At 38.5% G+C, this 14,414-nt stretch overlaps 1 protein-coding gene across 1 annotated transcript in view; it reads left to right on the top strand.

Annotated features, from left to right (window-relative positions):
* The window catches only part of LOC124804954 (esterase FE4-like), a 103,460-nt gene that overhangs the window by 39,488 nt on the left and 49,558 nt on the right, over positions 1-14,414 (top strand). The window contains exon 8 of the mRNA XM_047265345.1: positions 13,056-13,237. Within this exon, the coding sequence (XP_047121301.1) occupies positions 13,056-13,237 (182 nt within the window). The remainder of the gene's footprint in view (positions 1-13,055; positions 13,238-14,414) is intronic.

Raw genomic sequence — 14,414 nt, 5'->3', positions numbered from 1 at the left:
ATGACAATGGAGAGAGTGGACTCCGAGCATAAATTATGCAAAAATTTCCATTTCTGTTTATAAGCTCACTTGCTAATTTAATCTCAGTTGTTTACTTAATAAATTATCCCAATAGCTGGAACTGCATGCCAGAATCTCTAAGTTATATTCCACTGGCAATTCTAAGGCAATGTTCAGAAATAGCTGATTTTCTAGGATGTTATTAGCATGTGTGTCACTTATGCCCATTACACCGATCCTCCTCATACTGATGGTCAGGTCAATATATAACACACCACAACTGCTAGAAATATGATGCACACTTGCCTCAGATAAACCAAGACCATCCTTTACATATCCTAATCTTAGCAGTTGGTCGAAAATATACTTCACATCATGTTTTCACAGAATATAACCAGTCATGTTGCACATGCTACCTGCATATGATAAAAATGCCATGAACTTTGGTGCCCCCTCATTATTTTCATTGCTCACCCAATTCATGGTTAGTTGATAGCACAATATGCTTCTGATCTCTCCCTCTGTCACTATAACCATTGTGGAGAAAGATAACCTTTTCCTTTTGGTAGTGTGTACAACTTTTTGCTCAACTGATGCATTCCATATCACACTGTATATTGTTAATATGATCATTAACTGACTAGCATTGTCAGTAATGGATTAAACAAAAGATACATATTGGTGTTCAGAAGATTTTGCCTATTATTAATATTAAAATTGCTGGTATCTGGAATCCTTACTGACATTTTAGTATAATACGTAAGTAGTCTTTTATCATCTGAACTTTACCCCTCTTTGTTTGTGTAACTAATCTTTCTATAGAGGGTTATTCTGCAAAATGATAATAAACTGCAGGAAATGGCTCCTGAGAAGGTAAGGAACAACAATGTCACATGGACATATCGATATATGGCTGGAAATGCATCCCAAGGCAGGTACAGCCATTTGAAGTTGGAGATAAAATATCTTTGGAAGTGTAGGTTTCAGTGCTTGAAAGCCCCCATGAGAACATTCCATACAAGTTGGAATGTTGTCCGCACTAGTGCTTTAACTCCACACTACAACATTAGTGAGACCATTAATATTGCCTGTGGCGGTGGCACACTTACACATCAGTGCTAGGGACATCAACTTCACTCCTGTTGCTGACTCAGTCTGGTGGGGGCATGTCATATAGTGTGGCACATAGAGACAATGGCCTAGTACATCAACCAGGAACAAATCAATGTGGTCTTTACATAGGGACAGGTAAATGGCAGTAGGCAGGCAGCAGCATGACTGGTCAGGAAAAGTATTCCTGCTGACAGCAACCACACCATAAACTGTTTTGAATAGTGTTTCACCATTTCATATGGTGGGACCAGCTTCTTTACACGAATGGGAAACTGTGAAATGTGGGTGCACCCAGTATTTACATAGGCTTGGGAGAATAGATGTTGAACACTGTACAAAGTGATCCTGGTATTAGCACCAAGCAGGTGGCCCACCAGCCAGATGACCATGTGAAACATTCTCCATGACAACTGCCATGAGGGTTTTGTTGCTGGTTTGGTGTACAATCCACCATGATGCTGGGGTCTCTGTCATGCATCTTGTTCACAGGTGAGGCTACCTTTACAAGTGGTAGTATTGTCAGCCTCCACAACACCCACATGTGGGCCACAGACAATCCCAAGTGGTATGGTGGAACCAAGCCGCCAGCACCAGTTCAGCCTGAATGTGTGGGCAAGGATTATGGAAACTGTCTCATGGGCCAGTCATGCCAGGCAAGGCATATCTGCACTTCCTGTGAGTGACCCTTTCTCCCATGGTAGATGGAGGCATGTGTGCAGGACGTACAGGCACTATACCAGTGTTTTAGAAGTTTTCAAAATGGAACAGAAGAAAACAACTTACCTCAGTGAAACTTCTTTATTTTTCAACATTGTTTCCCTATAAGCTAATGCAATTGGTCCAGTGATGTTCGTATGCCTTGGTCCCATCTCAAAAGTTAGATTTCTCCAGGCCTGCAAAGTACTGTCAACTTCACTTGTTGGTTCTTTGTTTGAAGAGACTCTCCAGCCACTGAGGAAAATTTGGAGCTTTAGTAAGAAGTGGAAGTCTGATGGAGCCAAATTAGGTGAATAAGCTGGTTGTGGCAACAGTTCATATTCTAGTCCATTTATTTTTCCCATGGCAATGACACTTGTGTGTGGGCACATGTTGTCTTATGACTTTCTTCCTTGCCAAATATGGCCTTTTTTCACATGTCTTTTTCTGTAGTTGATCCAGGAAGTTAGCATAGTATTTTCCTGTAATTGTCCGGCCAATGAGAACATAATCTATCAGCAGAACCCTGCTTGCATCCAAGAAAATGACACTATGATTTTTCAGGCCAATTGTATTGCCTTTTATTTTCTATGGTGATAGTGAATGAATGTGCTTCCATTGTTTTGACTACTGTTTTGTTTCTGATCATCTGATCATCTGATTTTCATCTGTTTCTAAAGCCGACACCTTTGAGGGCTTCACTTTGATAGTGATGAAGTGGTGCAAACAGAGGCGAAGTTGTGGCCCCATCCACAAAGTCAAACATTCTGCAGTTACAGTGTGAACAAACTGGGATCTCACTGGAAGAAATCTGTTCATATCCAGGATGATCATGATAGGTAGATATGAAGATAAAGATGTAGAATATTAATAAAGTTTATTAAGAGTTTTCACATAAAAAAATTGGAGGGATTACTTTTCAGCACCTCATAGTAGATAATTTTCTTATATCCAGTTGCACTTATAAAGTGTGGTATATGCATTCAGATAACATCCCTACAGCTTCAGAAATTTTTGCACTTTCAGTCAGCGATTTTACATGACAATTTTATGCACTTTTTCAATAATTTGTGGAGTAGTGACACATCTTGGCTAACTACTATGTGGATCATCATCTAAGCTGTTCTGCTCAAATTTAAACTTGTTGTCCACTTGCCAGCAGTTGAATATAGAGGAGCAGAGTCCTCTAGTGTGTTCTGAAAATTGACATGAATTTCCTTTGCTTTCATGCTGCATGTTTGTTTACGAAGTACTCAATCACTGCTTGCATCTCAGTTTTTACCATCTTCACAAATCACTGCACTGGAACTAGAGATGTCCACGTGACATATCTCTACCCAGAGCACTGATACCCCATGTGTTTACTCATGAAGGATGACCTGTTATTAAGTACGAACTGCATTGTTCTAGCACTGACATCTAGTGGTGATTCCATGAACTTTTCATACTTCCCTCATACACCAGTTGCTGCTGCGTCATGTTGGCACAAACTTAGAGACCCATAATGGCTGCTTCAGAGACACTGTCTAATGGTGGTCTCACCACAGTATGTCACATACTGCATTGTATTGTACAGGCATGATGAATTAACAAATACCCTCTACCAAAGACATCCACATTTCTGGCCATGTGTCCTATGACCTTTTTTTGCTCCTTATCCTCTCAGGGACAGTTTCATGCAGTTTCTCCCCATTTAGCAAAATCACTGTGTATAAGCTAGCATTTTGTTACCTTTTGTGAGTATACGGCTGGCTATTGAAACTGTGTTTTGAAATTGTGTTGCATTCTCCTGTGTTGTTGGCAAAGTAAATAGGCTTACTTCATGACCTTTTGTCACTTGGCACTGCACTTTTTCGATTTCTCAAAACAGAGGCAGAGTTTTTGCTGCCTATGTTTTGAGAAATTGAAAAAGTGCAGTGCCAAGCGACCATAGGTCATGAATTAAGCCTATTTACTTTGCCTACAACACAGGAGAATGCACCACAGTTTCAAAACTATGACAATTGTGTAGCAGAATAGCTACCAAAATGAATGGACAATAGCATCATGTAAGTTAAAAATAAAAATTAAAGCCACTGAAGATAGCACAAAAGTGCTGGAACATGTATTGGTGAAACAAAAGAAGAAAAAAGGTATCTTGCATAAGGGAGAATTTCTCATCCCATTGTTCACGCTGCTACCATATCACATATCTTGTGTCAGGAAAAGGCGTTCCTTGTAGAAAGACAAGTATCAACATGCAGTGTGACCGTGTCTGTAGTACTAAGGACTGTCAGCATTGTGACCAGTGTTATGGCTTACCTTCAAGCAGTAGCAGAGAGAGGTGTGCCATTAGTAGTGTAACATCAAGCACAGCAGGGGCACCACTTATTTTTTCACACAAGTCATGATTCTGCTTAGAAGTATCATGATGGACATATCAGTGTGTGGAAAATCTGGGGAGAATGGACATGGCCAGATTGATTTGTCATTGTCATATAGGCCCAGTGCCTGGTGTCATGGTATAGGTTGCTGTTAGGTACACAGTGATCACATTTGCCTTACATTACTAGTAATTTTGACAGCAGCAGTGTTAAGAAAGGTAGCTGTGCCCTGTCTGCAAGGCCTCCATTATGCTGTCTCTGAACAAGATACATGTAACAGGAAATTCCATTACTCATGTGTAAATTCAATGAATAGAGTGAGAAGCTGGAAATGCAGTGATTGTTTTCGTACTGACGGTGACAATATGGACGAAATCAAAACAGACCCGTTAAAAACGTGTGTGTGCGAAAAGTTACAGAATGAACTCAGAATAGTAAGAAAGGAACTTAAGTATTCGAAAACAATTATATGTTTGCTAACAAACGAACTACAGAAGCGAGAATCAGGCAAGATAGAAATGTGCAAAAACTACAGATTTGATGCACCCAACATAAATCACGATTCACAACACAGTGTGCATACCACAACACAGAACGCAGTTCAAAAAGAAAACCAATCTATGGGTGCAGCAATGAAAATGCAAACCTTTGCTCCTGAGAGTCAGTCAGTGAATAGGAGACCCAAAATATTCATTGCCTCAGATAGCCATGGCAGAGACTGTGCAAGAACCATTTTAAACATAGCTTCAAATAAATATGATGTTGAAGGGAAAGTGATACCAGGTGCCCCCACTAGTGTAATACTAAAAAAATGCAATGACTTCCATAAGTTGACAAATGAAGATTTTGCAGTTATCTGGGCAGGGAATAATGATGTAGCAAAGAATGAAACCAAGTTGGCAATTTGTTCACTACATAAAGCCTTGTCAGCATTACAAAATACAAATACAAAGGTGATTGTAGTTGGTGTACCACATAGACATGACCTGCCTGAATGGTCTTGTGTAAACCAAGAAATTCAATCTGCAAACAGAAAACTAAAAAAAATAGTGAAAGGCTTCCATAACACTTGTTTTATTGATACTCCTAGTAACAAGGAGCTTTATACAGCACATGGGCGATACCTTAATGCAACTGGTAAAGAACTAATTGCCACAAGGATTTATGAATCAGTGGAAACAAACAGGAAAGTGTACAAAACAGCAATAGAACTTGAATGGAAGGATACTGAAGTCTCAGATAAAGAATCAGTGAGAATTGTTACTGACACAACTCCAGCACAAATAACAACAGAATCCTTGAAAGTGAACTCTGTGTAGAGAGGTCAATTACTCAAGCAATAAACTTACCCAAGAGGACAGTGCAAAAGTTTGAAGAAGTAGCAAATGAGGTGGCAGGAAAGAAGGCACCATATAAGAAGAGAGACCTACTTGCAAAAAGAAGAACAGCAAATCAAGCTCAAGGGAGTGGAGTACGGCAGTCAACCCGAAAAAAGAAACCACAACCAAGGGACCAGAATATTTGGTTGGATTAGCAGGGGTTTCACAGACGAAAGCAGTTAACAAAGTGAGTCATCAAGTGGATGAACAGGTATGTGACTATCATAACACAGATGATCACAGTGCATCAAGATTAAAGACATTAATGGAACCTACAACTTCAAATATAAAGTCAAATTGCTCTCAGAGGAATACAGACAGAGACAAACTACTTACTTTTCTACAAGTTAACATATGTTGCATTAGATATAAAATTTTAGAATTAGAACATTTATGTAGCACTGAGCATGTAGATGTTATATGTGTATCTGAGCACTGGTTAACACAAGAACAAGTAAATATGTTCATTCCCCAAGGGTATGATATGTAGAAAACAGAGAAAGAATGGGGGGGGTGGGAATTTTTGTCAAAGAAGGAATAATGTTTTCCAGAATTGATGTATCTACATACTCCTCAGAGCTAGATGGGGAGTTTAGTTGTGTAAAACTAGTGTATGAAAATATAGTGGTAGTTAGTCTATATAGGTCGCCAGATGGTGATGTAAATTTGTTTATTGAAAAATGTGTATTAATAATTAAAAAAATATTGAAGAGTAAAACGAGAATTGCTATATGTGGTGGTTTCAACATAGAAATGGTAAACACACAGAGACCAGTTGCTAGGACATTTTTGAATATGCTAAGATCATTAGACCTCTATTGTACAAATAACTGTGCCACACGTAAGAATGCCTGTATAGACAATATTATTGTGAATTTCCATATGGAGGATTTTACAGTTAGACTTGCAGGAAGTGGACTTGCAGATCAGGAGCCACTACTCCTTACACTCTGTAAGAGGCAGTCAGTTAAAACTGAAGAATCTAAAGTAATAGTGGTACGAAGAGAGAAGGAAGAGTACATAAATATGTTTGTTGATAGATTAGGAAGTGCAGATTAGGACTTTATATATAATTGTCAATCTGGATAAAGGGAAGCTGAAATTAGCTTTGGTAACTTCTTTAAAAAGTACACAGATTTATGGTATTCTTGCTCACCAGTAAAAAAAAATTAGATATCCAAATGAAATGAAAAAGAAAAGTCTGAACTGGTTCACACAAGAGCTAGTAGAAATTAGAGGAAACTTGCATATGCTGTACCAGATGCATAAACAAGCCTCTGACCAAGGGGCAGAACAGAGTGTGAACATTCATACGTCATATCTGAAATGCAAAAAATACTATAAAGCTAAACTTCTTCTGGCAAAAAAGCAGTGGAGAACTATATAGAAAGAGCTCCCAATAAATGCAAGGCAGTTGGAAAAATAATAAAACAAGAGAATACACCGAAATGCACAGAAACAGCTCTGCTTGATCCTGAAGAATTAAATGACTGCTTTTTAAATGCAGTTAAAGAAATAAGTAACAGTATCAAAGCTACAAATTCATCTGAAATGAACCTTGTTGGAACACCACTGCCTGTTAACCTGGCATTTCAATTGTGGGCTGTCACACCTGCTGATGTTATAAAAGCTGTGTCCAAATTTTCAGGTTCTAAAAGTATGGACTGTTATTGGTTATCAAATAACATAATTAAAAAGACAATACACTCAATCGCCAACCATTAGCTTATATTTTTAATAAATGTGTAGAATTTGGAGTTTTTCCGGATGCACTCAAGGTATCAAAAGTTGTCCCAGTTTTTAAAAAAGGAGACAAACATCTCCCCCAAAGCCACAGACCATTCTCCATTGTTCCAATATTCTCAAAGGTATTTGAGGTGCTGATACGCACACAAATAAGCAACTTCTTTGAAAAACACAATATCCTATGTAACAATCAGTTTGGCTTTCGAAAGGGGAAGAACACAACAGGGGCCATCTTGGAAATCATTGGCCAAACCTTAACAGCTTTTGAAAATAATAACATGTGACCTAAGCAAAGCTTTCGATTGCATTCCTGTTGACATACTACTGGAGAAACTAGAGTTTTATGGGGTGAGAGGGAGCACTTTATCTGTGACAAATTCTTATTTAAGTAACCAAAAACAATTCGTTTCAGTCAGAAATTTAAATTCTTCCATCATAGAAATCAATGCAGGTGTACCGCAAGGGTCTATCCTTGGACCCTTTTTCTTCATTGTCGCTATTAATGATTTACCTAAAAATATAGCTCACCCTGTTGTGTGTTATGCTGACGATACAACACTACTTACCACACATCAGAACATTTCAGACCTGAATAACCTAACAAGTGAAACACTAGATAAGGCCCTGGACTGGTTTGCAGAAGCTCTTATGCAACCCTGACAAAACACAACAACTTCTAATGGGAACATCAAATGAAGTAGGCAACAAGTCGGTAAAACTCTTAGGTATTCACATTGACTCAAAACTATATTGGGAGGAACATGTCAATCATGTATGTGAAAAAATATCTCGGGTGGCATACCTTCTCTTGAAACTAAGGGAGGTAGTGAGCTTGGAGTACCTCAGGGTGACATACTTTGGGCTATTCCAGTCACATATTTCATGTGGTCTGATTATATGGGGGCACTCCCCTCACATGAAAAACGTATTGAAATTACAAAAAAAAGTCATACGTATAATATGTAAAAGAGGTCATAGGGAGCACTGTCGTCCTCTTTTTTCCAGACTCAGAATACTTACAATTATAAATCTATACATCTATGTGTCTGTACTCTATATTAAAAATAATATTTCAGAATTTATTGCCAGAAGGGAAATACACAAACACAACACCAAGGCTAACGGTAATTTAGACATACCGTACCACAGATTAGCGAGAACAGGAAATTCCCACAAAGTTAACCCACTCAAAATGTTCAATAAACAGTCAGTTCATGTTCAGTCTATGGATACAAATTCTTTTAAAATTAACTGGTACAGCTGGCTGTCAGATCGTCCATTCTATGACATTAAGGGATTCTCTGAGATGCCTGAGGAGAATATAAGCATTTAAAAGTTGTCTGTAGTTAAACATATTATTTTGTGCTGTGGTTAATCGTGTGTAATTAAAAAGTTTATACTATAAACAATAATACATCATATTATATTAGATTATAAGATAGCTTGTTGCGTTAACTTTTAAAAGCTATCCTTTGTAATTTGGTACACTGCCATGCTTCAAATGTATTCTATAATGTATTGACAGAAGTTTATTTTATTATTCTGTATGTACTAGTACATCTTGTATGACGAAGCCAATATCATTGTAAAATGATCTATGGTGAATAAAATTCTTGATTCTTGAGATGACATGCTTCTCATGCTGTCCTAACATGCCTCAGTACAGAGGGTGTTTGACTGTTGCCAGGGCCAGTCCATTCTCCAGAGATCTCACCCAGTGAAAACATTTGTTTGTGGGATACTGAGAGATTGGCACACCTACTAAATGACTACCTCAAGTAGCATGGAATGATGTGCCTGTGTCTGTCATCAAAGCACTGTATACTAATTTCACACCATGTACACCATTCCTTTAACAAATTTAATAATGTATTCTTTCATGTGCACTGTGTATACAATAAGTAAATTTTCGTTAATTTACATTCTTCCCAGTGACTCAGTTTTAATGATCAGCAATGTACAAAAGTACACAAAACTCCCTTCATCTTCATTGTCCTCACAACAGACAAACTCATTTCATCCTGTAGTTTCAATGACTTGTCATTTCTTTTTAGCCTTTCTAATTCCGGCTCTGTTTTGTCCTTAAGAAAGGTACTAATACTTGAAAAATCTAGGGCAGTTTTGTATACTTTTACCTTTTTTATGTATCTACTAGCAGTACTAAAAATTTGGCCTCTGAAATGTAAGTGCTGGCCAGATATTCTGTCTCATAATTTTGTAGAATTTATAAACAGAACTGTCTGAACTGTTTCTTCTTGTTTCTATATAAATAAAAAAAACTCAGAGTCAACACAACTTATGGCAAATGAAGTAATGCACAAACCTGCAACCATTTATTGCATTTAGGGAATTTAGTTACATTTTCTACACTTGGCTTGCACATCATGCCTTTCCAGATGACATCTCTCCATACGCCCCTCCTACTCCATGCATTACTGTACTGTAGAAGACTAAGGTGCAAGACCTGTTACATACATCCAACCACTACTGCCTATTCCATCCATAGCACCAACACTTATTACAATATCAGGAACAGAGTCAAGTAACAAAGGAGTCGAACACAGTGCACTACTTTGGATGCATAGAGAAATCTGTGCAAACTGTCCATAGTGATGAAGGGCTAACTAGATTTTCCTATTGTAGAGAATGAGCTTCAGCAAAATGAGGTTGACTTTATAGCATCGCAGGTTGTTCTGAGCAAACATTTGTTATAGGATAGCTTGCTGTACATAACTTTGGGGGCTGACATCTAGCAGCCTACCTGGGAGACACACATGCATCTGTCACTGCCTGCCGTGGGAAAACTATTCAGTGTGTCTTACTGAACGTGCTCATTCAAAACCTATAACAATCTAAATAAAGGATAGTAGTTTGTGTATAATCACTTTCAAAATTTGTATACTGCACTTTGTTATTAATAGAAAGGTGGTGTGAAAATCTCAGCTTTCTGGTGGGCATATTTTAAGAGAGAGAAAAATTTACTTTTAAGTTAGAAAAACTATACTTAAGAAAGGAAATCCACCTGGGAACATTTATGACTTGTTTTTGGTTGTTGATTGAAACACTCACCTGAAGTATTAGGTATAGAATTATTTAATTGAAATTTAATTTAAAAATTTCATATACCTTACAATTTTCGTAGTATGAAATCTACACTCATGCTCATAAATTAAGGATAATTGCAGAATGTGGTGCCACACAATGTGGCACTACACACAACTGGAGCTAATAGCATAGGCACATAGGGAACACACACGACAGATCTTTAAGACCACGGTATTGGTGATAAGTTGAGAAAGCCATCCAGAAACACATGTGCTACAAAGTGCCACTGTTTCCTGTGCATGTACCCCAACATCAATATGGGAAATGGTCACCATGCACATGTACACAGGCCGCACAATGGGTTGGCATACTTTGGATCAGGTGTTCGAGCAGCTGCTGGGGTATAGCCTCCCATTCTTGCACAGTGCCTGTCGGAGCTCATAAAGTGTCCTAGGGGTTTGAAGACATGCAGCAATACATCGACTGAGAGCATCCCAGATGTGCTCAATGGGATTTAGGTCTTGAGAACAGGCAGGCCACTCCATTCACCTGATATCTTCTGTTTCAAGGTACTCTTCCACGATGGTTGCTTGGTGGGGCTGTGCGTTATCATCTACCAGGAGGAACGTGAGACCTGCTGCACCCCTGAAAAGGTGGACATACTGGTGCGAAATGACATCCTGATACACCTGACCTGTTACAGTTCCTCTGTCAAAGACATGCAGGGGTGTATGTGCACCAATCATAATCCCACCCCACACCATCAAACCATGACCTCCATACAGGTCCCTTTCAAGGACATTAAGTGGTGGTATCTAGTTCTTGTTTTACACCAGATGAAAACCCAGCCAGAATCACTGTTCAGACTATACCTGGACTCGTCCGTGAATATAACGTGGGACCACTGTTCTAATGACCATGTGCTGTGTTCTTGACACCAGGCTTTACGGGCTCTCCTGTGACCAGGGGTCAGTGGAACGCACCTTGCAGGTCTCTGGGCGAATAAACCATGTCTGTTCAGTCGACTGTAGACTGTGTGTCTGGAGACAACTGTTCCTGTGGCTGCGGTAAGGTCTTGAGTAAGGCTACCTGCAGTACTCTGTGACTGTCTGTGGGCACTGATGGTGAGACAGCAGACTTATTGTGGTGTTGTACACTGTGGATGTCCCGTACTGTACCACCTAGACAAGTCTGTCTGCTGGAATTGTTGCCATAATCTTGAGATCATACTTTGTGGCTCATGGACCTACCGTGTTTCACCAGCCACCTGTCATCCTAGTAGTCTACCCCTCATAACGTCATCAATATGTGTTCTTTAAGCCAGTTTGAAAACACAGTCACCATTAGCATGTCTGAAAACATCTGCGCACTCACTCGATGCACCGTACTGTGACATGCACCAACGCACCTCCACATATGTGGACTGCTGCCAGTGCCACCGTGTGATGACCACAGGTCAAATGCACTGCATGGTCATACCCCGAGGTGATTTAAACCCACAAACGGTCCACCAGGGTGTTGTTTCACCATGTATCAGCATTATCCTTAATTTATGAGCATGAGTGTAGAATAACTTCAGAAAGAACTATTAAAATAAATATTTATTTTACTATGTGTTATGTGAACGTGTGAGTAAATGAGAGTGTGTATGTGGGACATTCGTCAAATTTCAATATTGCATTATATTTGATCAATACAGGCTGGGATTGTTTTAGAGCTCAGAAAAGAAAATGGCAATCTATAATTTCAAGCTTATTCTTTACTTGTTTTGTACCATTTCCAATCACAACTCGGCCAGCTGTTTGATGATTTTTCCTGTCTCAGAAAGATAATTGCTTTCTTTCAGAACTGTTCTGCTCAGTGCATGTTCAGGTTTCTTAGTTTACAAAAGAATGATTTATTTTATTTACAACACTGTTGTAACTTGACATGTGTAACATTGTTATTTACTGAGTTTTCGTGTAAACTGATGAACAATAATAAAAACTTATTTTTATAAGCGATACTGCATGTGATCTGTGTGGTATCATGATGTCACATTGTGTAAACTATAAGCTTTTATCCCTACATGAAACTGTCATTTCATTATTTTAACAGCTTCAGGCGGCCTTTCAGTAGCTGAGCAGGTAGCTCAGTTGGATCAGAACTTTGAATACAGTCCATTCCTAAATTGGAAACATGAATAATAAAAATGTCTTTCAAAGAAAACATCAAATTTGTTTTAAACAGCTGCAGTAATGAATCTTAGATTAAATATTTGTATATTTATTTTAAATGGACTCCAAATCTGAATGGTTATGTCACTATCATTACTGCAGAAGAACCCAGGTTCAGTCCCCAGTACCTCCTCATACATTTTCTGAGATAGGGACGTCTGGTACAGGGTTCAGTCAATCATTGTGAGGAGGCTAAGTGTGGAACTGCTTGAATAGAAGCATTGACATAATAGCTGAAGGAATTGTTGTCAAACAGATCACATGTCACCTGATCATAGATCACTTCTCATACTGTTTTGTAGGCTTCAGTTTCTCAGTTGGAGCAGTCCTAATACTTGACCTGTGACTGATGTTTTATTTTTGCATTGATTCTATCATTTACTTGATAAGCTAAAGTATGCAAATTGTTTCTTCTTGATGTCATATTGTGTAAATTAAAAGTTTTTAACCTCTGTTATTAGACTCTTACATGAAACTGTCATTTCATTATTTAACAGCTTCAGGAGGCCTTTCAACAGCTGAGCAGATAGCCCAGCTGGATCAGAACTTTGAGTTAATGATTGGACCTGATTTAAGGCTGCCTACAGCAGAACAGAGAACACAAGGTGCTCGTGAAGTGAGGAGCTTCTACTATGGAGATGCAACTATAACTCTGCAGCAGAACAGCACAACAGTTGCTGTAAGTTAGACTTCAAATTCAAATTAAATTTGTGGAGTTAGTATTGTTTCATAAAATTATGCTTGCTAGACTGTGATGCTCACATTCTCTGCTGGCCAGAGTGGTCGAGCAGTTCTAGGCGCTACAGTCTGGAACCGCGCGACCGCTACAGTTGCCGGTTCGAATCCTGCCTCGGGCATGGATGTGTGTGGTGTCCTTAGGTTGGTTAGGTTTAAGTAGTTCTAAGTTCTAGGGGACTGATGACCACAGCAGTTAAGTCCCATAGTGCTCAGAGCCATTTTTTTCACATTGTCTCACTAAAATCAATTTTTGCATTCTGTGACATTTGGATTATGTTAGAACAACTAAACGAAAATCAACTCTTTAAATATTGAAAGGTATTGTGTTTGACCCTATGACCTCCCACCAAAATCTCAATTGAATTTGCATGTGCCATCATGCCTGACATGAGTTCAGTGCTACAGGTCCCTTCATGTCTTGTAGAAGTTGGGAATGCATAGTTAGTGTCTCCAGGTTTGAAGTAGCAGCTCTGCAGAAATTTTTCCATAATGTATTTCATGAAGTTAATCAATACAAATTAAGAAAAGGCTATTAACTTCAATAGTCTTCATCATTTACTTTTGCTTCTTGCTCCACTCGTGTATCATACATATTAAAACTTAAATGTGGGAGTGAACTTCATGTAAACCTTTCATACACATAGAAATTACAAACAGTTCTTTCCCATAACACATATGACCAGCAACTAGCAACTCTGTTTTTCCATGCCAAACATGACATATCTTTCCAAACTCAGCACAGTTTCTACACATGGTCTAATTTGTGAATGTCACTGACAGTTATTCAGATATAGGTTAAATATTAACCAGATGTCACTAAATTTAACATAATATTTCCATTTCTGTGTAATGATCAAATTCTATACAAATACAATTTAGCATTTCTGTTCCCAGTAGCCCAATTGATTTGACCAGGCAGGTTGTTGTTGATACCCTTAAAGACAACATTACAATTTAATGTTGTCTAATTTCTGAACACAATTTTCAGGTTTTAAATACTGTTTTAGTGTTACAAAAACTAAACGTAAATAATTTAGGAGTAAAGGAGACCACTTACCTAATAACAGAAGTGTTGAGTCATCATAACAGAGAAAGAAAATTTGCTAGCTTTTGGAAGA

This window comes from Schistocerca piceifrons, chromosome 1 (assembly GCF_021461385.2).
Source record: "Schistocerca piceifrons isolate TAMUIC-IGC-003096 chromosome 1, iqSchPice1.1, whole genome shotgun sequence".
NCBI lineage: Eukaryota > Metazoa > Arthropoda > Insecta > Orthoptera > Acrididae > Schistocerca > Schistocerca piceifrons.
This window is presented reverse-complemented; position numbering and strand designations above follow the sequence as displayed.